The sequence below is a fragment of the Parasteatoda tepidariorum genome, chromosome 7, assembly GCF_043381705.1.
Source record: "Parasteatoda tepidariorum isolate YZ-2023 chromosome 7, CAS_Ptep_4.0, whole genome shotgun sequence".
Classification (NCBI taxonomy): Eukaryota; Metazoa; Arthropoda; class Arachnida; order Araneae; family Theridiidae; genus Parasteatoda; species Parasteatoda tepidariorum.
In genome coordinates, this window is record NC_092210.1 from 37,057,025 (window position 1) to 37,082,816 (window position 25,792).

Below are 25,792 nucleotides of genomic sequence, written 5' to 3' on the forward strand. Positions count from 1 at the left end.
CTTTGCTTCATAGCAAGATATATTTAAACTATTGACTTGTAGTATAAATTGCTAAGAATTAAAGAAAATTATAAATAATACTGCTTTTCGAAATGAAGGCGTTTCTCCAGAATACAATATTAGAACCTCATGTTATTAAGTGTAGGGGTATTTACACAGAGGTAACTGTCCAATAATGCTTTACAGGAGGAGGAGGTGGTGGTATTTCTTCTTTAATTTTATTTGCACTGATTACTTGTGAGCTTGATTGATCAGCATTGGGAAATGTTCTTGTATGAGAATGAGGTAAGGTGCTTGAACCATTGTGATGAACTGTTGAGTAAGCTTTGGATGAACGACTGAATGGACGATGCAATGAACTTCTACGATCTAATGATGATGTTTTGCCTGAAAGAACATATTTTCAATTGTCAGCCCAGTTTAAAGCTGTATCTATTTCATATTGATTTATTCATCTAACATAATATATTTTAAGACAGAAACCCAATAAATAGTTTGTCCAAGATTTTAAAATTAAAACATTCAATTTAAATTTTTAAAAATTATTATAATCAAAATGAATAATAAATATGAGTTAATGATGTTAAGAATTCTATTTGTAAAGAAGTAAGATGAGAAATCATTTTTACTCTTCTTATTTTTAAGAAAATTTTTACTGTTATTTTTGTTGAGCAACGTGTTGAAATGATCAAGCCATATTACAAATGTAAATTAGTGAATAGCTCCAAATAAATTTTTATTAAAATTTGTTACTTGGTTCAGCATTATTTAATGAAATCATTAAAAAAAATGTTTTTTTAATAATTTTGAAATATAAATACAATGAGTATTGAAGCTAACCATTATTGTCAGAGGTAAATTATTATTTGGTTGTCTTGCCCTTGAATATTAATAAGTTTTTTCATAACACAAATTAAGAGCACAGAAGATTTTAAGAGTAATAATACTGAAAAGGAATAAGTAAAAAAAAAAAGTAAAAGTACAATGAAAGTTTTTTAATAAAATATGCAATTAGTTGATGGCCCCTCAGGTATAAATCTTACAACAAAAGGGAAATGGAAATTTTAAGGTGATAAAGCTTTGTGATTCTTGACTGCTCTGGGGACCCACATAAAAATACGTTATTAGAGAACAATTCCCAAGTAAGTTCAAGGATTACAGTACAGATCAGTAAATAGAAAAGTGCAAGAAGGCCATTAGCGTGCCAGTGACAAAGCTGTTAGCGCTTCACAAATAAAATTTTCTTTTGCTATAAGGGAAAAAAATATGGCAAGCATCTATCTAGCAGCAGATTTGTACACTAGAGTGCAAGAATTCTTCCCACTGAATCCAGCCTAATATACAGACATGCGAACCTGCAAGTATTTCATCAAACACGTAAAATGATTGGTATTTTCATAGTCATACGTTACGGACTAAGGCTATGTTGAAATGGATTGTGGTTGAATGAATTGTTAAAATGATAAATAGAACAATGATTAAAATCATGCTTTTTGCATAATTCATCACGAGAATCGACATAGTAAAGAAAAAAATATCTCACATTAGAAAAGAGAAAATTAAGCACTTTTTAAAAACATCCAATGTGAAAAGCCCCTTTAAGGACTTTTTAAAAAACAGAAACTATGCACTTTTTAAAAATGCTACGCACCCTGTCCTTTGCAACTAAATACAGAGCACTATTTAATGGCATTGACAGCACCAGGGTTCACTTTTACAAAAAAATAGGTTTTAAAGGGTCTGGTAACTGATTTCAGGTGTTAATACAACAGATAGGTGATTTAGATAATTATACAACAGTTTTCAAAACATTCATCATGTTTTTCTAGATTTTGAATTTTTTCAAGCAGCTATACCTACCGGCATAGTAAAAATAAAACTTTTAAAATATAACTGAAAACACTGAAACGAAACAAACACCCCAAAAAAAAAAAGAAAAAAAAAAAAATCTAAAATAAGAATTGTTAAATACAAAAACTGAGAGCTGGTTCAATTTTACATACATGTACCATTAGCAGACATTGTTTGCCTTTAAATTTTAATAACTATTTTTATTTGAATCCATTATTTTCTGTATTCTAAGACTAAATAATAATTCAAAATTACTTACCAACATCAAATAGGTTATCCTGACTTTTGGTGTTCATTTGCATGTCACGGAATAAGGGTGACATGCGAAATGCCCAATGATCAGGTCCCACAGAGTTTGCAGAAGAGGCACTACTATAGCCTGATGATGAAGAAGAGGCACAAGATAAGGAGCTCAGGCTACTTCGTTGATAAAATAATATGTAAGCATCAGCAGAAACAACTTCTGTGACAGGAACTTTTTGAACTTTGATATCATCATAGAGATACCATTGCCCACTCACAGGGTTTCTACAGTAAGCTAAAAATTTAAATTTATGTTAACATCAGAACTATATGAAAAAGGTAGTATAATATTAGTAATTTAAACAAATACATTAATTTTAAGTCTAAAAGCTATAATTTATAAAATATTACAATTAGGACACTTTTTATTTAACCATACAACAATGGGAAGAAAAAACAATTAAATTTCTCCTTAAATAGTTACGAGGATTAAATTTAACACGAATTAAAAACTACTAAAACTGCACCAAAAGTAAATACAGAGTTTTACATTATCTAGGTAAGCTGATCTAAAGTGTTATATAAACCAACACTGAATCTTAAAAGATATCAACCATTGAGAAAATATGGAAAGGTAAAGCAATGGGAGTCTGCTAAAATAGTTAGATACATATATTATTCGAACCCTTGGAATTAGTAATCGCTTTTCCAAGCATCAAGCTTTTTGCCTCAAAATCTGTTTCTTTTTATGTTAATCAATGAAAAAATAGCACAAAGAAAACAAAGTTTTACACAACTTTTCCCAGAGCTGTATTCTCACAGTTCAGCAATGATTAAGGTCCAAAGCTTAACAAAACCCAATAAAAGCAAAAAACAGCATGCAATATTATTTTATAAATGACAAAGGGATTCTAACTAATGATCCATCTGAAACTCAGGATATTTTATGCCAGCACTTTGGTTGGCATGAGTCAGGAGAAGAATTCGTGCCAATGCTGGGATTCGAACCTGGGGCATCTCATTGGGAGGAAGACAGAAGTAAGACTAGTGGCATATATAATATAAGAAGTACTGCCAAATTTAAGACAGGTCTTTATCTATGAATTGACAATAAGTCAAAAATAAAAACCAAAGTCAAAACTTTTGAGCAAGCACTAAAACCATAAAACTAATTAAATATTACTTACCAGTGTAATGACCAGCTTGCATGCTACCCTGATGATTGCATACAGCATAAAGCTCATAAACATTGTCTTCCCATCTAGTGTATAAATGAGATCGAGAACGTTTCCAGGGCGACCACAGCGCTACTGGTGCTAAAGAGTTACTTGGCACTTGCGTATTTGGATTGCTTCTTTCAGCCACATATGGATTCATATCTAATCCAGTAAGTGGGAAATTAACAACAGTTGTATTTTTCACTCTTTGACTAGAGGACTATAAAAGAATAAAATAACTAATAAGCAAAACAATAAAAAAGAATTTTAAAATAGTCAAAATATGCTTATACTAGAAACTGAAATTCTGAAGAAAAAAAGAAACAAAGAAGCTATTTAACCATTTACAGAATTCAAACCATTTAGGATTTTTCGGAAAGGCAAATAATTTTTTTTTATCTTCAAATTGATAGTTACTCACGTCTGTTAATATGAATGTTACTTAGAGGTAAAATGACTGCTAATTTCATAAAAATCAACTGACTAATACCTGCACATTCTCTTTAAGTAAATCTCCAAGTATCAAATCACTGTTTGGGAATCAATATGTACCCTCACACATAATATTGAAAAGCCAAATTTGATGTTAAAGAATGTGCCATTGATATTTATTATGAAAATAATAAAGCAAATAGGCAAATTTTATAAAGGGAATTATAATCTTACTATCCATAAAAAGTAAAATACACGAATTAAATAGACTAAACTATTTCTGATTTAAAAATAAATAAAAAATTTATGAAAATTATTTAATATAATTTTCTTTAACTAAGATTTATAATTAAATTACATATATGAATTGCGATATTGTATTTTAAGAACGCGAAACACAAATCGCGACATTGGATTTTTGAATAACGTAAGTAGGAAATGTGATGCATGATTTTTAGATCCCGTGAATACTAATAGTGACATAGGATTTTAAACTCTCGTGAATACAAATCACGATATTGATTTCAAAAACTTGTAAAAACTAATTAGGGATTGGATTTTTAAATCATAAGTACACGAATCACGATGTACAATTTTTAAATCATGTGAATATGATTCACAATGATTAACTATCAAATCAGGTAAATATGAACATCAAAGTTTAATATTAAAATCGCGAGAATATGAATCGCAATATTCTTCCTGAGTTTTTTTTATTTATTTTTGACTGCTAATTTAAAGAATTGATTTTATTTATTCTAATGATTTCATTTAATCTATACTTAAAATTCATTTTTAAAATTTTTTAACTATTTGATTCCATGATTAATTTTTAATAGGGGGTTTAGAAATTAATTATAAAAGATATAATGCAATTCCTGATTATTTTATGGCTTAATTATGAGCAAAAGAAGATCACTTATTTATTTTCGGTACTTTTAAAAAAATATTTAAAAGTTTTTAGCTGTTTATCATTATTTTGTTTATTAATATTTAGGTATTCTAAATAAAATTACAATTATAAGATGTGATGCTATCGTGATTGTTCCATAAGGCACATAAGTAATGTTATCAATATTTAATTAAATTTTTAAACCTTATTTTAAATATTTTACTTGATTTACATAAAATTTTGATTATAAAACTAGTATTTAATGCATTTGTACATAATGTATTTGTAATTGTTTTGCGTTTGAAGTGTGAAATATTATACAATTTTTAAAATTTATTATTATTGAAATGTTTCATTTTAGATTTAAAGTATGATTGCATAGATTAATTTACAATATAATGAATAATTATTTTACAGATCTTTAACAGTTTAATTAAATATCTTATAAATAATTAGTTATTCGTAATAATTGTGTTAATTCTGTTAATTATTCGGATTTGCTCTTGCAGTTAAATTTCATGCAGTGCATCAGTGGTGTGATATTGAAAAAATGTTCCTTTTCAGAAAAATTTTACCAGTGTAATGTACATCCCAGTGCGGTGTATCTCCACAAAATTATGGTAATGAAAATGAAATTGTAGTTTAGTTACATTATAAAGATACATTTAGAGAAATAATAATTCACAAAATAATAATTCAAAAGTTTTATAATTCTTAAATCACTAAAGAAAAGAGAACGTGCCTTGAGATAATATTGTTATCAAGAATTAAAATAGTTAAATTCATTTGCATTCACAAAAGTAAAGTCTAAAAATTTATCTTACTTGTCTAAATCTTTTAAGGTGTACTATAAATACATCCGGAATGCTCCACAAACTTAATGTTTTGACACAGGGTAAGCGATGATGACAATATGGGCACATTCTTGCATCTTCTACTCCAAGCTAAAATAAAAACGGTTGGATTCATTCAAAAACTTTAAGAATAAATATGCATTAAAATTTAAATTAAGACACCCTGTGGCAGAATTTTATGCAACTTTCAGTGACAAACCAGTCCACTAATATCATTCTGCAAGATACTCTTCATAATAACAAAAATATACATGTTACTAATTTAAAGAAACCGAAGCATTGTTTACAAAAAAGGAAAAAAAACTTATTTGGATAAAAGAAATTGTATATAATTTTGATTTAATTGAATATGCAATATTTATGCCTTTGTTTAGATATAAAATCAATTAAGAAATAACCAGAATTTTAAAAGCCCTGTGGAATTGTGAAAAACAATTAAAACACAGCATGGATTAACAAGGATATTAGCGCAAACCGAGCATGTCAAAGAATGATTTCTTGAATCCATGATTTGAACTTAGAGTGCCATAATATCAGTATTCTTAAAAAATTGCGAGAGTATCAATAATAACTGAACAATCAAAGACACCAAGATTTAATGAAAAAAAAAAAACCCACTTTTTTAGCAATAATCGCCAAAAAAATTGATCAAAACACGAACACTACATATATTTATGATGAATTTGATGGGAGTCATGAGAGATATTTAGTTTTAGTCAAATGTGTGATTTAAAATTTTTACATGCGTAATATAGTAAAAATATAAGATTGATTGTATTTCAACCAAATTTAAAAAAAAAAAAAAAAAAAAAAAGACGGACATTATTTTGTTATAAATCTGAATTTGAAGCGAAATCCTTACTTAAATTCTGGGAGTATCAATACAATAATAACTCTACAATTAAAGAAACCAAGTTTTTTTTTTAAAAAAAACTAAGCAATGATAACAAAACACAAACACTACATACATTTACAATGAAATCAGTGTGAGTTGCGAGAGATAAAGTGAAGAGGTAAATGCGTGATTCAAAATTTTTACGTGCGTAATATAATAAAATTATTGGATTGATTTTATCTTAACCAAATTTTAAAAAAAAGAGAAAAAAAATATTATTTTGCTATAAATCTGAATGCGTAGCAAAACTTTCCCTTATAGTCAAAATTTTACGATAATGTAAATTATGGTGCTTCTAAAAAAATGAAATAAAGAACATGATTTCTAGAGAGAGCTATTTTTTAAGCTTTCACTATTTTATTTTTTTAATATATTATCTAACTGAAATTCTAGCTAAAGCCAGTCATCATCGAATTTCTTTTTTTAAAAAAAGAATATAAAAATCACTGGCATTCCTTTCCCCGCCGGCGCACAAGAAAGGTATCTTTTGAATATAATTCTGCAGAAAAAATAACTTTTCAATAATTCTGAAGAAGAAAAAAAATCAAACCAATTCATTATTTTTTATTATTCTCAAATGAGAATAAAATAATCACCAGCGTTTCTTTCTCCTTCGATGCGCAAGAGAGTAATCTTTTATTTATAATTCTAGAGAAAAAAAATCCTTTGAAAATTTCTGCAGGAAAAAAAAAAAAAAAAAACAAATCTTTACTTCCCAAAGGAAAAGTCTTTAGCATGAACTTTAATGTTCTGCAACAATGTTGCCATGACTTTACCTATAGACAAATAATATTTGCATGTGAGTGCGATAGTCATTTTGGAATGTAAAGATGTAGTTAGCAGTTGAAGTTAATTTTCTAATAAACACTCTTCTTCTTAGGCACTACAGCCGGCAACTGGCCAAGGCAGTCTCAGCCAGTTTACCCCATTTAGATCCATTGGATGTTATATTTCTCTATCTGTTAGCTCCCAAGTCCTTTAATCACTTTTCTACCCATCTTGTTCTACGTCTTCCTCTTTTTTCCTCTGGCGTTTGAAAGATTATTGTTTTTATTTTTACACAATTTTCTCTAAATCAAAATAAATGTCCCAAGCCACCTTATTTGAGAAACCTTGATGTCATTTTCATGTTAGGTTCATTGTGTTTTGATTATAATTCACAGTTGTAACGAATTCTCCAGGTTCCTCTAACTGAACCAAAATTTTTTTTAATAATTTCTCTCGAGAGTCAGCAATTTCTATTTGTCTGACTTGTTAATTGCTCAGCATTCGCTGCCATACAAAACTATTGGCCTCACTCGTGTCTTGTAGTGTAAACACTCTATGACTTAGAAATCAACTTTAATACTTAAAACGTACCTGAGCAAATATAATCAAAACTTTCCCTTTGAATAACATAAAGAACTTCCCAAAGTTTGAGGGACAAGACTTGTAGCAAGGAGCCTATTATTCTATTTTTGAATTAAATTTCTATATATTTTTTAAAACCTTATCATCCATTTCAAGTGTAAAAGTTAATGTTTTTAATCAAATGCTAGACAATAAAGAGATATAAATAGAAAAGCAAAATACACCACCCATTTTTTTTTAACAAAGTAAATATAATTTGAAAAAAAAAAAAAAGAATATTTGAAAAATGACAATAAGGTTGTAGCTTTTAATTAAAACTTTTTATACCTCTTGTACCATAATAAATAATAGGAAAGGTATCATAAGAAAAAGACTTTAATTTAAAGTTTATTACATGGAATAGGTACCAGGGAAAAAATGTTTTAAATGTAACCAGGATATAGTAATTTTGATTAAAGTGATTATGAAAAATTACTTTTGTACCTTCTAAACACTGATTTATATATAGAAGCACAATGATGATCTGTGCAATTTTTAATAATAACTCTTAATTAAAAATTAGAAAAATTGAAATTTTTTTTAGAAAATACAGCAAACTTTGCTTACCAATTATATTGATTAAAACCAATTCATTAACACCAATTTGTATTCATTAAACAAAAAAGTTTGGTTAGCAATATTTTCATTGACTAATTTTTGAAATTATTTTAAAACTATTCATGAAAAGATAACAATGTTGAAAAAAGAAAGCACATACCCTTTCTTCATTAAAATACAAATCAAAGCACTCATATAAAGAAACTTCATCACCAGATTTCTTAAAAAGACGCGCTTCTTCAACAGATGAGTGTTCTTCAATGAACGATAATTCAGACTGTAACCTACAACAAACATAATATAACATGCAATTATCTTATTGAAAGATAGAAACAGTTTTTTTCTAAAAAAATAAGGTACATTAGTTTTTAAGTCTAAACAAAATAAATGTCTATATTAAACCAATGTGAGGTGATACTTGAAAATGTAAAACTTCTTTAGCTTCATAATTGAAAAGGATAGAAAGCTGATATATTCTAAGCCTTTAAACAAAGGTTCTTTGTCAAGAAGATAACATATAAACTGAATAAAAAAAGCAAAATCAGGTAAAAAATTCAAAATTTCTAAGAATATTAGAAAAAAAATAATGGAGAGGATGAATAAAAAAGAAAAACTTCAGTTGTTGGAAGAAGAGTGATGGTGAAGTAAAGTAAATCAGAGCAGAACACATTTCCAAGAGCAATGCAGGGCTGGAATAGAACTGAGATAATTTCTGTGCAAGTCTGCAACAGTTTCCCCCCTTACTTTCCATTTCATTTCCCCCCTAACAACTGTATTTTTTAAAACCAGGTTCTGTTTTCAACAATTATGTTTCGCGTTTCAGAAGAAAACATCCTTATTTTAACCATGTAAAACTTCAACAAATTTAAACCATGAAGCCACAAAAGTTTTTCCTTTTTAATTTTCAAGTACATTTTTTAATTAAGTTATTTTGGGATTATTTGTTTCATTGTAAGGCGAGTCAAGCTCTTTTTAATATAGCACATAATTTTTTTTTCACAGCACACTTTGAATTCGAAGTAGGAAAATCATACTTAATTATTAGCCAAAGTTCATTTAAATAAACTTATGGTTTATAAATAATTAATTTTAGAAACTTTGATTTGTTTCTCTTCACAAACTTTCTTTTTCAATTAATAAATGCAAATAATATAATGAAAAAAAAAAAAAAAAAAAAAAANAAAAAAAAAAAAAAAAAAAAAAAAAAAAAAAAAAAAAAAAAACAAACAATTTGGATCACAAATGTATAGTACTAATTTCAATATGTATTATGATTAGAGCTATTTTAAAAGGAGAATAAAAAGCTATGATTTCATTAATATCAAGAAATTATTTACAAAATATTATGAATACATTTCTATGCTTATTTGTGAACAGAGGAGGAAAATTAAAAATGTCTTCAAAAATTGCTTCCAATGAAATACCAAAATTGTTTCAAAATAAAAGCAGATATGCTCCTTTTTTCAAGCAGTGAAATAAATTATTTACTGTGAATGTATAAAAATGTTCTATACCATTTATATTGATGCAATACACTTCTATTTTTTAAAGTTAATCGCAAGCGAAAAAAGAATTTAAAAATCAAATTTTAGAAAATTTAAATATACAATACTAACATGTCTTTGACATCTTTCTTCCATTGAATGTAAAGTTTAATGTGTGGAATTCCATCAGAACTAAGTTGAAGTGCTTGATCTATAGCTGGCATATACAATGGCATATCAACAGAGGAACATATTTTCTCACTAATAGATTGTCCAGTAATAACTATAGAAAAACTTTCACTGTTCTGAAATTTTAAAACCAATATTATGTAAATAAAAAAAATAAAGAATAAGAAAGAACAAGCAAAATTAAAAAGAAAAATAATATAATTCTATGCTATATGAAAGTAAATATAAATAATTAACAACAAAGCAAAAAAAAAAAAAATTACAGAAAGAGAAAATTATGTTTATGTGAATAACATTAAGATTATGCTAAAAACTATCACAGACTTTAATTTAACAGTAATTATAAAACAGATATAGCAAAAATATAAACAATGTTGAGGTAGCATGCTTACGACGTTAAAATTTTCTTTGAACACACAATTCATGGCACTGAATATTTCATTTTCCAGCTCAGAGTAGCTAATTTCCCTTAAAACAGATAGTACAAATGGTCTCCATAACCTGAAAAAAATTAATTTGAGTATTACATTCATTGAGTATTTCAGATCAGGGATGTCCATAAGAAATCTATTTCTTCCTGGATATAGGAAGAAACAGGAAGAAAAAAAACTTGGTAAAGTGGAAGAAACTGAAAATGACTAATACAATAGTTTAGAAAAAAGTCTCATAAGAAAAACTTAAATAAATTAAATTTAGAGTTGAGTCACAATAATTTGAGGTGGACAGAACCACACAAGCCTACTTCGAATTATCAAAAACTTAAAATTTAATAAATATTTCAACAAATGGAAACAAAGCAATTTTTAAATTTCAGTATTTCATTGAAAAATATATCATACATAAAGAAAATTTACTTACATTTGAGAATCAGGAGCATTAAACCAAGTTACAATATTCATTACGTTACTGCACGGTTTAATTGTACTTTAAAATAATTGTAGAATGTTTTTTGTTAAAACACATTATTCATATATTTCAGAGTTGAACAGACAATATTGTCTTTCAACATTCAGTCATAGTCAGTAATTGTGATTAAACAATCGTAGTAAATGCTCCATGCATTGTGTGAGTTTTTGTCATTATGTGGGAGAAAGACTGATTTTTTTCACTAGCTCAGACTTATGGGAAACTCGAACAATTGAGACTCTATTGTACAATACCAGAAGGTTAAAAGCTTTTAACAACCTTTTCTTTAAAAAAATAAATATTTCCAAAATATCTATTATAGTTTTATACAGAATTTTAAAATCTACGTATCACACTATTTAAGAATGAGTCTTCGTAATTTACAATTTGATCACAGAATTTAAAGCTATTTTTAATTGTAAACAATATAATATGTGATCTGTAGTAGTGCAAATGTGTAGTATGGATATTTTAATTTAGAAGTATTATTAAATTATAATTATGGAATTTTACCATTTCTTCATATGAAATTAAGTTTAACAACTCATTTGAAAAGATGTTTTAAACAGCTTTGGAATGATAATTATTAATTAAACTAGATTGCAAATATAAAATGTATAAAATTGCTTTAATATTTGATTTTTTTAAAAGAAATTATTTTTTTATTTTCTTCCACTTTGGGTTGGAAGAAACTTGTCGCCCTCTTGTTTCAGATATTCTTGCATAGTACGCAAAACATAAACAAATATTTGCAGTTATATAAGCATTTTGAAATTTTCAAAAAATTAAATTATCTCTATGCCGAATTCTAACAACTACATTTTTACTTGTAAACAGTAGCTAAAGGAATAATAGGAACTAAAGAAATAACAGGAAACTAAAGACTAAATTAAATTATTATTATTAAATATAATGTGCTATACAATTTGAATTTCTTCAGAGCAACACTACTTAAATTATAAAAGAATTGTGCTTGAGTGAGTAATTACAAACTAAGACTGGGTTAAAATTTTAAAGCCATGTTTAACTCAAACCATGATTTTTAATCTATTTTAAGAGATCGATTTTACAATAATTGCTAATTTAAATTAAAATTTAGCTCAAAATTTAAATATAATTATTTATTGCCTGATAATTTAGAGCTCCATTTAGAATTATTTCAAACACAGCAATGAACCTAAGAAAAACATAGAAAAGTTTTATTTGTCTGATTCTGTGGTTTCACACTCATCCCAGTTTGATTGTTTAGTTTTTCTACACAGTTAATATTGTTTTAATTTTTGTTATTAGTTATTATACAAATGTAAGTATCAGCTCAAAAGCTATAAGTTTACAAACAAAGCGCTTAGCTGGAAAGCAAGCTTAGGTTTAGTTGTAATGTTTAAGCCAGCAACATTATAAATAAATAATACTCATTATCGCACATGTTTTATCATATATAATTTGTCTTTCTACTTGTTAGCAATGTGAGGTTTCTGTGATTGGTTATGGATAATTTGAGTACATTAGTATAGCATTGAAAGATATTCATGAACTTCAATGTAAATATAAGTATCAAAACAAAGAAAATATAGAGTTGCTAAATTTCAGTTTAACATTGCTGACTGTAGTGCAACACAAGCATGTGATTATCCATCTATAAAAAAGCAATAGAAAAAGTTTTTTATTTTTAAAAATTCATTTGATATTTTTTTAAAGTTAGATTACAACTTTTCTTAAACTAAAATATCCTCAAAAAAAACCTCATTTTTAAAAAAAATTTATCTTACATCTAAAAAATATTAAACTGACAAAAATTTGATTTAAATTTTTCCTAATAGTTATTTATTTTAAAATAGAGCAGATACAAATTAAAACTTATTTTAAAAACCATAAATTAAAAATATGTTTGAGAAAATTTTATTTTACTTTCATTTTCTATTTCGAAAAACATTCAACATAACAAGGTGTGAAGAAGAAACTCTTTGACGTAGGAATTAAAATCAAGATTAGGTGGATATGTAATACCAAGGGGAAAAATATTTTTCGAACATAACAAGGTTTCTGAGATATCCAGAGTATTCTGTGCAAAATGTAGAAAGTGTGCTTACATATTATAACCATCAGTTGTTTCAAGCTGATTAACAATAATCAAAACAAGTTTCTCTTGCTCTGCACTTGTATTAAGGTTTGGAAGAGGAGTTTCTATTACATATATATTTTCTTTTTCTCCAAAACAGGAAACCGGGTCTGAATTGTTAAATGTCCTCCCAAATTTACCATCAACAATTTCTGCAATCATAACCTGAAATGCAAATTTTTTTTTATAAATAAAAAAAGAGAAATTGATTTCAACACAAACACATCATATAATTCAAAATTTTCAATTTATAATTTAACAATAGTAAAAAGGAAACTTTCACAGCAGCAAGAAAAACTCTTAAATTTCAAAAAAAAAAAAAAACCCACTTTGAATAACATTTTATTTAATATGAGTGGATTGCCTCGTACAAGCTTTTGCAAACCTCTGAAAACACTCTGATCAAATACTACTAGTGATAGAGAAATGAAATCAGAAACAAAAACATACTTTTATTCCGTAAACAATTTTTTTCTCCAAATGTAGATTTAACACTTCACTTTTTTCATCACTATCATTGAACAGCTAATCCAGACAAGCATTTGACAATAAACTTACTTTTGCGGAATATTATATATATATAAATTGAATCTAATCTATGGCCTAGCTACTGTTGGGATATTTTTAAATCATTATAGTCCATGCGAGCCAGAAGTAGAATATGAACCAACCAGCCATATCAAGTTTGAAATCAAGTCACTTGATTTGGAGGCAATGCCCTGAGCCCTCTCGGGCTTAGTTGTAACACTTTTAAAATTAATGAGATAAATTAACAAATGGAGTGAAAGAAGAAACATCTAATGATCAATTCATCCACTTTTTAAACTCACAGAGTACTAGTATCTTGAAATCTGAAGTCAGAAAAGAAGTCAACTTATACAAATCAGCTGGTTTTGCCGCTGACACTTGCTTCATAACAGCTCTGGCCTATTCAACTAATATCGTGTCACATTTCAAGTCAATATCACCAAATTTAGCGTCATAGTATATACACAAACATTTTACAGCGAAAAAAGACGAGTAGATAAAACATTACGATAATTAGGAGTACTCCTAAAATTCCATATGCTTAGAAAAAACTTGAGAAAATTTAATAATCAATGCACATTACTTAATTGAGCACTTAAAATTTATTATCAGATATCAGTAATTGAAACTTTGAACTATTAAATCGGTAAACATTAGACAAATTCGAAAACAAAAAGAAGAAGAAAAAAAGAAACAGTTTAAAATTTATAAAATTGAACTTAGAGAGTTTTGACAAATTTAAGTTAATTTCAGAATTTATTGAGTCCTAAGCTGGTATCTTTAAAATAGTGAGCTGTAAAATAAATAAAACAGCATGTTTTTTTCTTTTTTTTTTTTTAGTATTATGAAGATAATATGAAATTTGGTAGGTAAGGAAAAAGTTGCAGAATGATCAGAAAATTTTTAGCAATACAAAGAAATGATACCAATAACTGCAGCTAAAACAATAATCCAATTTAAAACAATTCAAATAATCTAATTTAATCTAAAAAAATGCATTTTATTAATTAATTAACCATGATATAGTTATTATTTTTAGATACTATGCACAACTTTAGTTACACAGAAACATTGCGATGGTTAATAAAGCATGCAAAGAATATTTTAAAAAAAAGTTAATTGATACATAAATTTCATAGTTATCAGTAAATAGATTAAAAAAAATAGTTAATGGGGAAAAATGAATGTTACAAGTTAAAGCAATTGTTTTCAACAACTTCAAATTCTATAAACTATAACCAACCAAAACTCTTTCTAAATAAAACTTTCATATGTTTTTAAAAAATGAAGTCATTAACAGGCTAAGATGAACATCTTATACTGAAACTATAATAATGAAATTAGTACATTTAATGTTAAAATACCTGTTTCTTTTCAAAGCAAGAAACTTAAAGTGTGATAAATAACGCACAAGAAAAAGTTTTTTTTTATCATTATGATAAAAACTGGATACAAATCTCTAACATGAAAAACTAATTATCTTTAGCAAAAAATAAGAGCACATCACAAGCAAATTAAAAAAAATTTACTTCATTAATTTTTTTTAATTAAAATCAGTGGTTTAATTTAAACAAATAGCACCCTTCCCCTCCATGAATCCACAAATTATATCAGATAGATAGCTAAATTTATACGGCAACTTTCAATAAATTGCGTTTCAAAATAAATCACTGATTGAAACTTATGTTATAAAATGAATCACAAGAAATCTGTACACACAAAAATCTAACCTGACTATGAGAACACAGTTCTATAAATTTAAGGTGATGCATGAGATTTAATAAAAGCACACAACATAATCAGACATTTTCTACAAATGACATGCATATTTCAGTTTTTATTTTTCACTGTTTATGTTTAGTTACAATTAAACTTAATTATTTTAATGCAATATACTTTTACTTTAAAAAGCATGCATGACTTCAATTTCAAACATTGATGATAAGAGAAAGGGGTACACATAAACATTTATCATGCATCATACCTAGTTCAGATTATGAGAAGTTTTCTGTTACTTGTAATAGACATAATCAATACTGTTTCACCTCAAGGCAAACAATACTACAAGAAATTGACTTTCTATAATTATGTAATAAGATTTTGTGCAGACAAAATGATAGTGACAAAGAAAATAGATTTCCCCTATATTTTATACCACCTCCCCCCCAAAAAAGTTTTTTTTAAATATATATTTCTTTAATATAATAGACAAAATTATTTTCAGTATACTTAAATTTTATCTTTGTTCATTTATTTTTTTTTTTTTAATTTCATAAATTTACACATTAAAAATCTACTTACCTAGCATCAAAATGTATATTTTTAAATGTATATTATCAAAATGTATATACACATAGAATGTTATTGTAAGGTATATTTGTAACAGTTTCGCAAGAAATATATTTGAAGAGTTAAGAGAAAAAATATTAAATTTTAAATTAATTAAAAAATATTAATTTAAAAATATTAAATTAAGAGAAAAATATTAATAAAAAAAAAGATATTTGTATTGATATATTCAAATATAGTATTGCTTTTAACACCTGAATTTTAAAAGGCTAAAAGCAACAATTTAAACCCATAACATATGAGCGATAGGTTTAAATTGTTATATATAAGATGTGATTCTGAGGTTTAAAAAACATATATAGAGATTCATGTTGATGAACATTAAAAATTAAACATGGCAACACATTTTCTTACAATGAATGATAGCATTAAATTTTATCTATTTATGAATACATAGAGTTAGTAATATTATCAATTTTAACAAATTACAAATCACAACAAAAGTTACAATTTAATTTTGAATAAAGCTATAAACGATCTCCTTACATATCTTTACATAATTTAGTAGAGATGTTAAATAACCTAATAGTCAAATATTTTTAATTTTTTTTCTTCTTAGCTTTAAAAAATATGAATGGGATTAAATAGAACCCAGTTTCCTTATTATAAAGGTTAAAGCTTTTAATACTAATTTCTCTTTTCAATTTAATTATAACAGAGCTTATAAATTTTTAAAACTTTTAATTCCCTGAAGCTATACTACTTGAATCAGTGTGAGTGATAAAGTTTAAATTGGCAGTAACATTTTTAATTTGTCTACAATGATTAAAATAAATAAATAAAATCTAGCTTTCAAATGATTCATAATTTGAAAAATTTATCCACACATTGAAGTAAATATATCATTGAAATTTCCAGGTACACATGCTTTTTTGGAAGCTCTACTATTCCTTTATATAGTAAGTTACATCATAGATCAATAATTAAACAAAAAAAAACTTAACTTTTTAATAAAAAGGTCAATACTTAATGAATTTTATAAAAAAAAGAGCATAAAAAATTAAGATATCTTATTTCATATGAACACCAACATTAAGAATAAAAAGAAGCAGCAAATAATTACAAGATATAAAATTGAAAGATCAAGCAAACAACTTTGATTTTAATACAAAATGAGATAAATTTAAAAAAATAATAAACTAACACTAAGAGCAGAATTAAGCTATTATGCAATTGTTATTTCAAAAGGAAATGTAAAAGTAGTTATTTCTTCAATTTATTAATCAAAATGAAATTTAGATTAATATGTTTATCCACATTATAATGTTAAAATTTTTCTTTATACTTCTTAAACCTTAAAAAAAAGAAGAAAAAAAAATGTGACAAAATAAATTAACTATTTCTTAAAGAAAAATAATTACAAATAACGGTTCTGAAAAGGAACGCTTAAACAAAGCTAACTTAACAAATAGAAATAGTGCTAAATTTATTGTTCAATATTTAATTCCACTTAATAAACAGGCCCAAGAACTCAAAATAATTTATAAATGGAATTCTTTTAAAGCTAATGACTAAGACATGCCTTTCTTTTCAGTAATCAGATTTTAAGTTTATTATTATTGCACAACACTAACAAGTCTCAGAAATACATTAAGTTCATTTCTTTGGTAACAAAAGGGTTGTCATGTTTAGGTCCACATGCCTTCTCAAGTCTATTATGCAACTGCAGTTTTCAATGTACCAAAGAAAGGAAAAAATGTGATTAACAAATTAACGGGGAGTATTGAAGAAATCAAACATCTTAACATTCTATAACTATTTCATCACCAGAGTTACATATAGGTGACAAATAATGATATTTCATTAAATACTAAACATCAGAAAAAAATGTAAGGGTAATTTTAATAGCCAACAGATACATATTTCAGAACATGAGTAGATGATATTTTTTTTGTTGGATTCAATAGGAATTTGAAGAATTTAAATAGATAAAAAAGTTAGGGTCTCCAAACACTTTTGTATTTGTTTTAAAGGCCTCATAGTTTCAACTAATATTGAAACAATTAAAACCATCAGAATTAAACCTATCATGTTGATTATTTACATTTTGAATGAGAATAAAGTTAAATATAGAATGCAAAATATGTTATATAAAATATGGAAGAAATAGGCCTAGAGCCTGGTATGCAGGTTTTCATGTCAATTTCAAACTTAAGACACCATTCGTAGATTTTTTTTACAGCTTGCTTTTCAGGATTTGGGGAAGATTTTTTATGGGTTAAATTTCATTTATCAATATAAGTTGAGCAGTAATTACTAATTTTATAATCTCTAATAGGCATCCTATAGATAGATTGATAGCAACACAAAAAAAAGAGTATGAAATTTGTGCAAAAATATTAATAAAATAAATTAAACCAAAACAAAATGCATAGGAAATATATAAATAATCAGCTAAAAAGGTAGGCTAGGAAGAATCACAAACACATAGAAATGCTTTTGAAAACTCGAATAGGTAAAAGCTATTCCATATGCCTTGCTTGTAATTAAAACCCATAAAACTCAACAATTATTAACCTCTTAAAAATGTAAGCAAATAGCAACATTTATTATAATTAATTAGAATTGAAATTTAAACACAATAATTAACCACCAGTGTACTCATTTTTATATGCACTGTTCTTGACAAAAGAAACATTTACTAAAGCCAGAATAAACATGCAATGAAAATATCACCCAATATAGTTTTATTTATACATGATAATATTTCAATGTTTGATTCAACTGCTTTCGTAACAACTGACTTCTAAGACAAACACAGTCACCCTTCATTCTTAATAAATATAAAATAGCCTAAGATTAAAATTTTAAAAAATATAAATAAAATGATTTACAGATAAGGTAATTTCAGGTAATTAGATAATTTCAAAGTATATAATTTTGATTTGCTCGCAGAGAGTAGTTATTTTAGAAGGCTAAGAGAATATTCCACCATATGAAATCTTTCAACGGAAATAATTTTTAGCCGTGTTTTTTCAAAATTTGTAAATTATGTGCTATAATAACAAGGTATAGTCTAGCACAGTGTTTCCCAAACTTATGACTTTTGTGTACCCTTTCTAAATTTTTCGTAACGCTGTGTACCCCTAATAAAAAAATTAATGCATTTTTTACTATAAAAAATTTGCACAAAAGGCAAAAATCACAACTGGCTGTTGACACCACTAACAATTAACTGTTAACCCTGCAAAAAATAGCCAATAGAAAAATACCTAATCGTAAATTTTCACAGATAGCTTTATTTTTAAATAAAATTTTTTGAAATTTTCGTTTGTTGCAAGATATTTTGCATAAGAACATGTACCCCAACTAAACTGTTCCTGTACCCCTGGGGGTACGCGTACCACACTTTGGGAAACACTGGTCTAACAAATCAAATTTAATTAAATATTTGCATTGCTTAAAAGCTTTACATTTCCTTAAAAAATTGAATTTATCTGAAATAATATGCAAAAGACAAATGAAGCAGTCACAATATAATAAAAATATTCAAACTGAAAACTGAATAAAAACAAATGTATTGTATTTTACATACAAAACAGCTGAAGACTTACATTATTTACTGGAGTACCAAAAACTGTGTTTAGTTTTTCTTGTAAGTCCAACACAGTTGCTTGGGATTCAATAGTTAGTCCTACTTTATCCTGCAATAAATTAGGTATTTAAAAATAATAAAAACACATAAATATGTTTTTTCTTGAATTACTATGAGCCAAGATATACATTTAAATAGAAATTCAAATGCTATTTCCATTCAATATAAAATAATTCTTCAATCTAAAATTATGTAATTAATAATGCATTATAAATATTTTTGCATACTATCTTTTTTTAGAAATCATTATGAAAATTCAAAAACATTTAATGAATTTAGTTACATTATTGAAACTGTGCTTTGTTCTTTCATATAAATAACTCAAGACACCTAATTCAGTGTTTAACTAATAAAGTAACAAAAGAAGAATACCTGAATTAGTAACCATCTTTCTAGTTTGATGGAAAGTATAAATATTTTAAAAAAATGTTGTAGGGGTGCATAACCTTTTTGAGTGATGAAGGACCACTTGTACAGTAAATTGACTAACGAAGGGATATAAGCATATTTAGTCATATTGGTGGCAAATATGACAATTTTTAAATAAATATTAGTGTTCGAAGCACTAAATTATTTATCAAAAAATTAGTACTATATATGGAGAAAATTGAATACTTTTGGTTATTAAAATTCATTAAAAATGATGCTTTCTCTAAAAAAAATTTCCCTTTCATAAATAATTGTTTTATGAAGAAAAAAAATCAACACCTAAATATTGAGGGAAAAAATATAAATTCTATAAAAAAAAAAAAAAAAAAAAAATACAGCGCTTGCAGAACAAATGTGCAATATATATATATATATATTTAATTAAAGAAAGTTTATAGGGTTTAAATAAAAACTAAAAATTAAAACAAATCGTAGTACAAAATAAGATTCAATATTTATTTGGTATTATGCATCAGATATAATTTCCATTTTTTGTCTTATTCAAGATTTAATAAATTTTAAATAAAAAACATTTTCTTTTTCATTTTTTTCCAAAAATAAAAAAGAAGTCGCTGCAAAATATTAAATATATATATATAAATAAATAAATTACAAAATATGATTAGTTTAAAAATTCACATTTCCCTCCAGTTTCAAAATTTTCTGGTTGCAATAAGATTGTTTTACAATATCCTGATTATAAACACCATGTACAAATACATGGTACTGACTGTTGAAAAAATTGAAACATGCACAAATAAATAGCATGAAAAAGCGATTAGTTAAATGCATCATTAGACTTGCATGCTTTAATAACATCACAGTTAAAGTAACAAAATTGTCAACATAATGAGGAAAAAAGTTGCAATAATAGCAAAAATTACAGGTTGATAAGCGATTAAATCAGCAAAGACAAAGTGAGTCCTAAATCACATAGAAAAGCATGTAATATATGCCTTTAAAAAAAGAAGAAAAAATTAATATTTACAGCAAATACGACATTAAAAAATAAGGACAAATACATTTAATTGTAACAGCTGGCAGTTACGACATGCGTACATTAAAGCCTCGAAACAAAGCTTTGCGAGGCAGCATCTATGTGACCGGCATTAAAAGGTTGCCGGTAATGTGGAGTTTGTAAATCAGTTAAAGATAAACCATAAAAATAAGATCAAAAAAAACAAAATAGGGAGTTGTAAATTACATAAATATTAATCATATATCGTGATGGTAATACATCACGTCAATATGAATCATAATATGTGATTCAAAGACCATTTTGACTCTATATGTGGTGTCTATTTTATAAATTACTTTGATAGGTCTTTACTTGTTCATAAAATCATATTGTCATAGATAAGAAAAATCAGAGCTTTCTCAGGAGAAAGCTGATTTTATAATTTTTCTTAAAAAATACAGGAATTTTTCAGAAACACAATAACTCCTGTTAATTTTGAGAAGAAAAAAAAAGTGTCTGCAAAATTCAATAACTTTTTCTGGTCTATCCGTGCACTGCTTTCATTGATATTATTTAACTCTGTTAAGAACTATTTAGAAATCAGAATATACACAGATACCTTAAGTATTGTTTAATGAGAAACTTAAAATGTACTTATTGCTTACAAAGTAATAATATATTCATGACTAATTATTTTTTTCGTTTTAAAATTTTCCTATTTAAGGTTCTCCATTTTTGATTTAGATGTGATTACATTTTTTAATTCCATCCATAAATGCTTAAAGAAAATCAAAGTAATAATAACTTTTCTTAATTGTTATACTTACTATTTTGATATCTTCATTTCTCTTAACAATGTATAAGACAATTGGAATCTTTTGGTAATGTGGAACTGGTAAGGAAACACACAAATACGGGTCAAATGTATTACTAAAATGACCACACCCTAAACAACAAAGTGATGAACGAAACTGGCCCTGAAAGAGGTCGTGTATGAAGCTACTATTACATCTTAGGTGATTTGCCAAAGTTTCTGCAGCGATATCTTCATCTGATCGACCAAGATTACCCTGAAAAAATTATACACTAATAACAGTAAAAATTCAAAAAAAGCAGTAGAAGTAAACACAATTTTTTATACATATAAACCCATATCTGAAATCATTTTAAGTGAAAAAAAAAAACTTTATAACATTTAAGAAAATAATATATAAGAAATAATCTTGCTTGGAATGCAAGTTAAAGCAATCCCTAAAACATTTGATTTTATAAACACGCTGTGCCCTCTGACATGATACATAACAGCACATTAAAAAATATTATACATATTAAATATTTTCCACTTGTAATATCATGCTTCCAAATAAATTTTCATATTATATTTATTTCAATTTAAATAAAAATCAGAAAGGAATCTCCCTTCAGGCAGAACTTAAGGCAGCTGGTCTTGACATCAATGAAAGATACCCTTTTAACAATAGAATACTACATTTTACTGAGTTGATTAAAAGCGGGAGTTCCGTACTTAGTTGAATTTCAGGATCAGAGATATAAGATAATGAACAACTGATGATTTTAGCGATCAATTCTGTAAATGATTATTCAAATGTACTTATGGCATTTATTGCCAATAGTTAAAATAAGATAAAGTTTCAAACTTAAATTTTGAATCTATCAAAAACAATATTTTCCTTTAAATACAGTAATTTCAATTTTCCTTCATTTTATTTAATTTTTTAGATAGCAATAACAAAATGAAAAGGTTAAAGTCTAAAAGAAATAAGCAATGGAATGGGAAATGCAAGTTAAATGTATTATTTTAATACATGAAAAAAATATGACAGCTTATCATAAATTTTTTTTTCTTCACAACATATACTTGAAAATTATATTTTAAATAATCTATAACTAATTTTAATACTCTATTATTTTAATCAAATAATTCATTGAACTAATTCAATTTGACTAATTAATTAATTGTAATTCCATTCTTAAAATAACATTCAGAAGGAAATATTTCCATATTGGTACCTGTCGATAAAAACTGAAATACTCACTCGGTGTCAAAACTGCATTCTTGAACTTAGTTTTTGTTGGTCTTGTACACAAATTTAAAATTACATACATAGTGGTTTTATGAGAGCTGGCTATGGCCTGAATCTAAGATGGTTTTTGTCTGCTAACCTAGCTGTGACAAAAACTTCAAACATTTAGTTGCAGATAAAGATACCAAAATTTCTCCCTTTTGAAAATCGAAAGATTTTAAAACATAATCTATTAATAAGCTTTCAAGTATTAACTTATGCTCTCCATATAAAAAAATAAAAATTACTTTAAACAAAATTTATGGGATATTTATTTATGCATTGTTATATATTTTTGTCAACTACAATTACCAAGGTTGCAGGTTTGGACGTCGGAAACCGACTTTGGACCGGAGACGTGAGTTTTACTGTCTAAAACCTTGACCATTAGTAAAAATTTGATAGGCATAACCACTGCACACCTATTAATTACATATATTTATATTAATTTGATACTTTTTATAGAATTTGCCTTAACTTACTAAAGGAGAATAATAAATAGGAAAATATTTATAACTTCAGAAGCTCGTAAATTCATTGAACAACAAAAGTGAATACCTTATTCTTCAAATATGAATAAATGTGCTTTTAGCACTGATAAATTATATTTTTGTTTGTTTAAGGATGAATAATGGAATATTAAAAATAATAATGAACTTTCTTAATAAAACAAAAACTTGTTTTCATTTTGTTTCTTGTTCAAAAATTAAACTTTTTTTTAAAAATTATTATATTTTTTAATTGCAACATAATTTGAATAAAAGTGTTTTGGACAGTTTAAGAGAGTTTCGGACAGAGGGGTACTGGACAGGATGGCTTAAACCCTGGATTCATCCATTCAGTCCTAAGCCTTACAACTCAGTCAAGGTAATTTTAATTTCCAAAGAATAAATAATCTGATGTGCCTATAAGTCATACTTTTTGAGTGTATATATATCAGTGTTTTCACTACAGAGCGGGAACGTGCAAATCTCGCATATTTTTTTCTTTTCTCGCATTAAAAAATGATTACCGCGAGAAATTCGTGCATTCTATAAATCAATTTCAAAATTAGCACATTTCTCGCATTTTGGAAAAAGCTTCGATTTACGGCGTTTAAAATAAAATCCGTTTCACTTTTCTTCCTGGATCTTTCATGCGTTTCAACATTTGTCCCGTTATCTAGCTTCCCTATTTATCAGTATTGTTCAGAACCTTTTCGAACAACAGAACACAACCCCTCCGAACCCATTTCTCTGCAACCACGTGTTTACTTAGGTAAGGTTTTTTCATGTAAGACGTTCAAATTTTTTATGCACTAATGTAAAATGGATAAATACCTAGTAAAGGCAAAATCTTCTATGATAATGCAGCAAAAATATTCAAAGCTTTAAAAAATAGAGGACGTTAAAAATGTATTATAATAAAAAAAAGTTTTTTTTTCAAGTCTATTTGTGTTTTTTTAGTTTTTAGAAATCTCACTTAACTTTCTGAATCTCACCCTGTTTTTGAGAAAGGGTGAGAAATTCTCACCCATTTTTTTTCTATGATGAAAACACTGTATATATAATTTATATATTTTTTTTTAGGTTTGAAGAGGACCACAAACCAGCAGTTGTCAAAACTATTAGATTATTTTGGCGTAGGTACTGATACAGAAATATTACCAAATTTTTAATAATTTTGAACATATTTTACCTTTGACTTTTTATATTTTTGCTTTGGAGCAATATTCAAATCTTCATGCACTTTATCTAACAACCATAATAAAAACTCTTGAGCATCATGTTGATCACTCCCATCATACTGATCTCCATATTTGGCAACTAAAGTTTTAAATTTGTTTGATATGTTAGGTATGTATTGACAAGTCCACAAAGAGGAAAGTACAGTTCCCAATTGATCAGTCACCTCACCCCGAGTACCATATTTCTTAGAATGAGCTTTATTTCTTCGAAGCAAATCCATTTTAAAATTACCCAAAACAAAATATTCAGCAAAGGAATCAGTATTACTTAAGCACTGAATAACAGCATTCATGAAACAAGTATTTCCATGATTTTTTATGCCACAAACAGCAGGATTCTTATTTTTAAAATATTCGTGATAATCAAATGAATAGAATGCAAAATCATTGCAGTTTCTAATATCCGAATTGGATGTTGACATTGCAGGAAATGTAGGAGTTCGTGGAATGGATCTGGAACTCTTTTGGGAGCTTTCACTGGTAAAAAATGAACTGCTCCGAAAGAATTTTCGAATAAAACTGTTTGATTTTTTGTCTTGAACATATGATTTGGAAAAATCATCACCCTTGCCATATTGATTTCGATGGTTTTCAGAAGTAAAAGGCACGTCAACTTTAATATATTTGATTCGACTGCGTTTTTTTCTGACACTCATCCATCGGGGTAAAGTAAAGAATACTTGTTTATCAATACTTCCATTGAGTGCATCGCTTCGTCCAGAGGAATGTCTTTTTTTCTGACTTACGTCGGCCAAATCTCCATCGGAAACAGAACGACCACAATCTGCATATTGCGAATTTGACATGTCAATTGAATGACATAATCCAAAACAAATTTGAGCAATACAAGCACACTGATAAAAAGTTAAATATTGTGAGATATGGCGGAAACAGGGAAAAAGAAATCATCTCATAATCGAGAGGAAAATAATTTTCACCTCATTAACTACAGCTCAAGGCTGTAAGCCACACCTAATCAAAAATTTCAGAAAAGATTGCAAAACAATTGTATACAATCACAATCATAAAACATGCAGATGATAGATGCTTGCAGTTACAAAACAAATGTGTCATTGCCAAATATGCATTTAAAT

The 25,792-nt window shown here is 26.8% G+C and overlaps 1 protein-coding gene across 1 annotated transcript; it reads right to left on the reverse strand.

Annotated features, from left to right (window-relative positions):
* Nucleotides 1-25,767, reverse strand: LOC107455644 (ubiquitin carboxyl-terminal hydrolase 31). The gene is made up of 11 exons (XM_016073282.3): nucleotides 24,650-25,767; nucleotides 21,716-21,958; nucleotides 19,461-19,550; nucleotides 13,001-13,194; nucleotides 10,397-10,505; nucleotides 9,948-10,120; nucleotides 8,492-8,615; nucleotides 5,460-5,579; nucleotides 3,282-3,531; nucleotides 2,111-2,389; nucleotides 1-387 (listed from the first exon to the last, which is right to left on the reverse strand). The coding sequence occupies exons 1-11, from the start codon at nucleotides 25,502-25,504 to the stop codon at nucleotides 152-154; spliced, it is 2,673 nt and encodes an 890-aa protein (XP_015928768.1). The 5' UTR covers nucleotides 25,505-25,767; the 3' UTR covers nucleotides 1-151.
* Nucleotides 25,768-25,792: the final 25 nt, after the last annotated feature.

Excerpts from the sequence above, each read along its gene's own strand:
- LOC107455644 (XM_016073282.3), bottom strand. The coding sequence starts at position 25,504 with ATGTCAAATTCGCAATATGCAGATTGTGGTCGTTCTGTTTCCGATGGA. Across the intron at positions 10,506-13,000 it reads ACAACTGATGGTTATAATAT|GTTATGGAGACCATTTGTAC; the intron begins GTAAGCACACTT and ends AATTTTTTTCAG. Across the intron at positions 10,121-10,396 it reads TCAAAGAAAATTTTAACGTC|AACAGTGAAAGTTTTTCTAT; the intron begins GTAAGCATGCTA and ends TTAAAATTTCAG.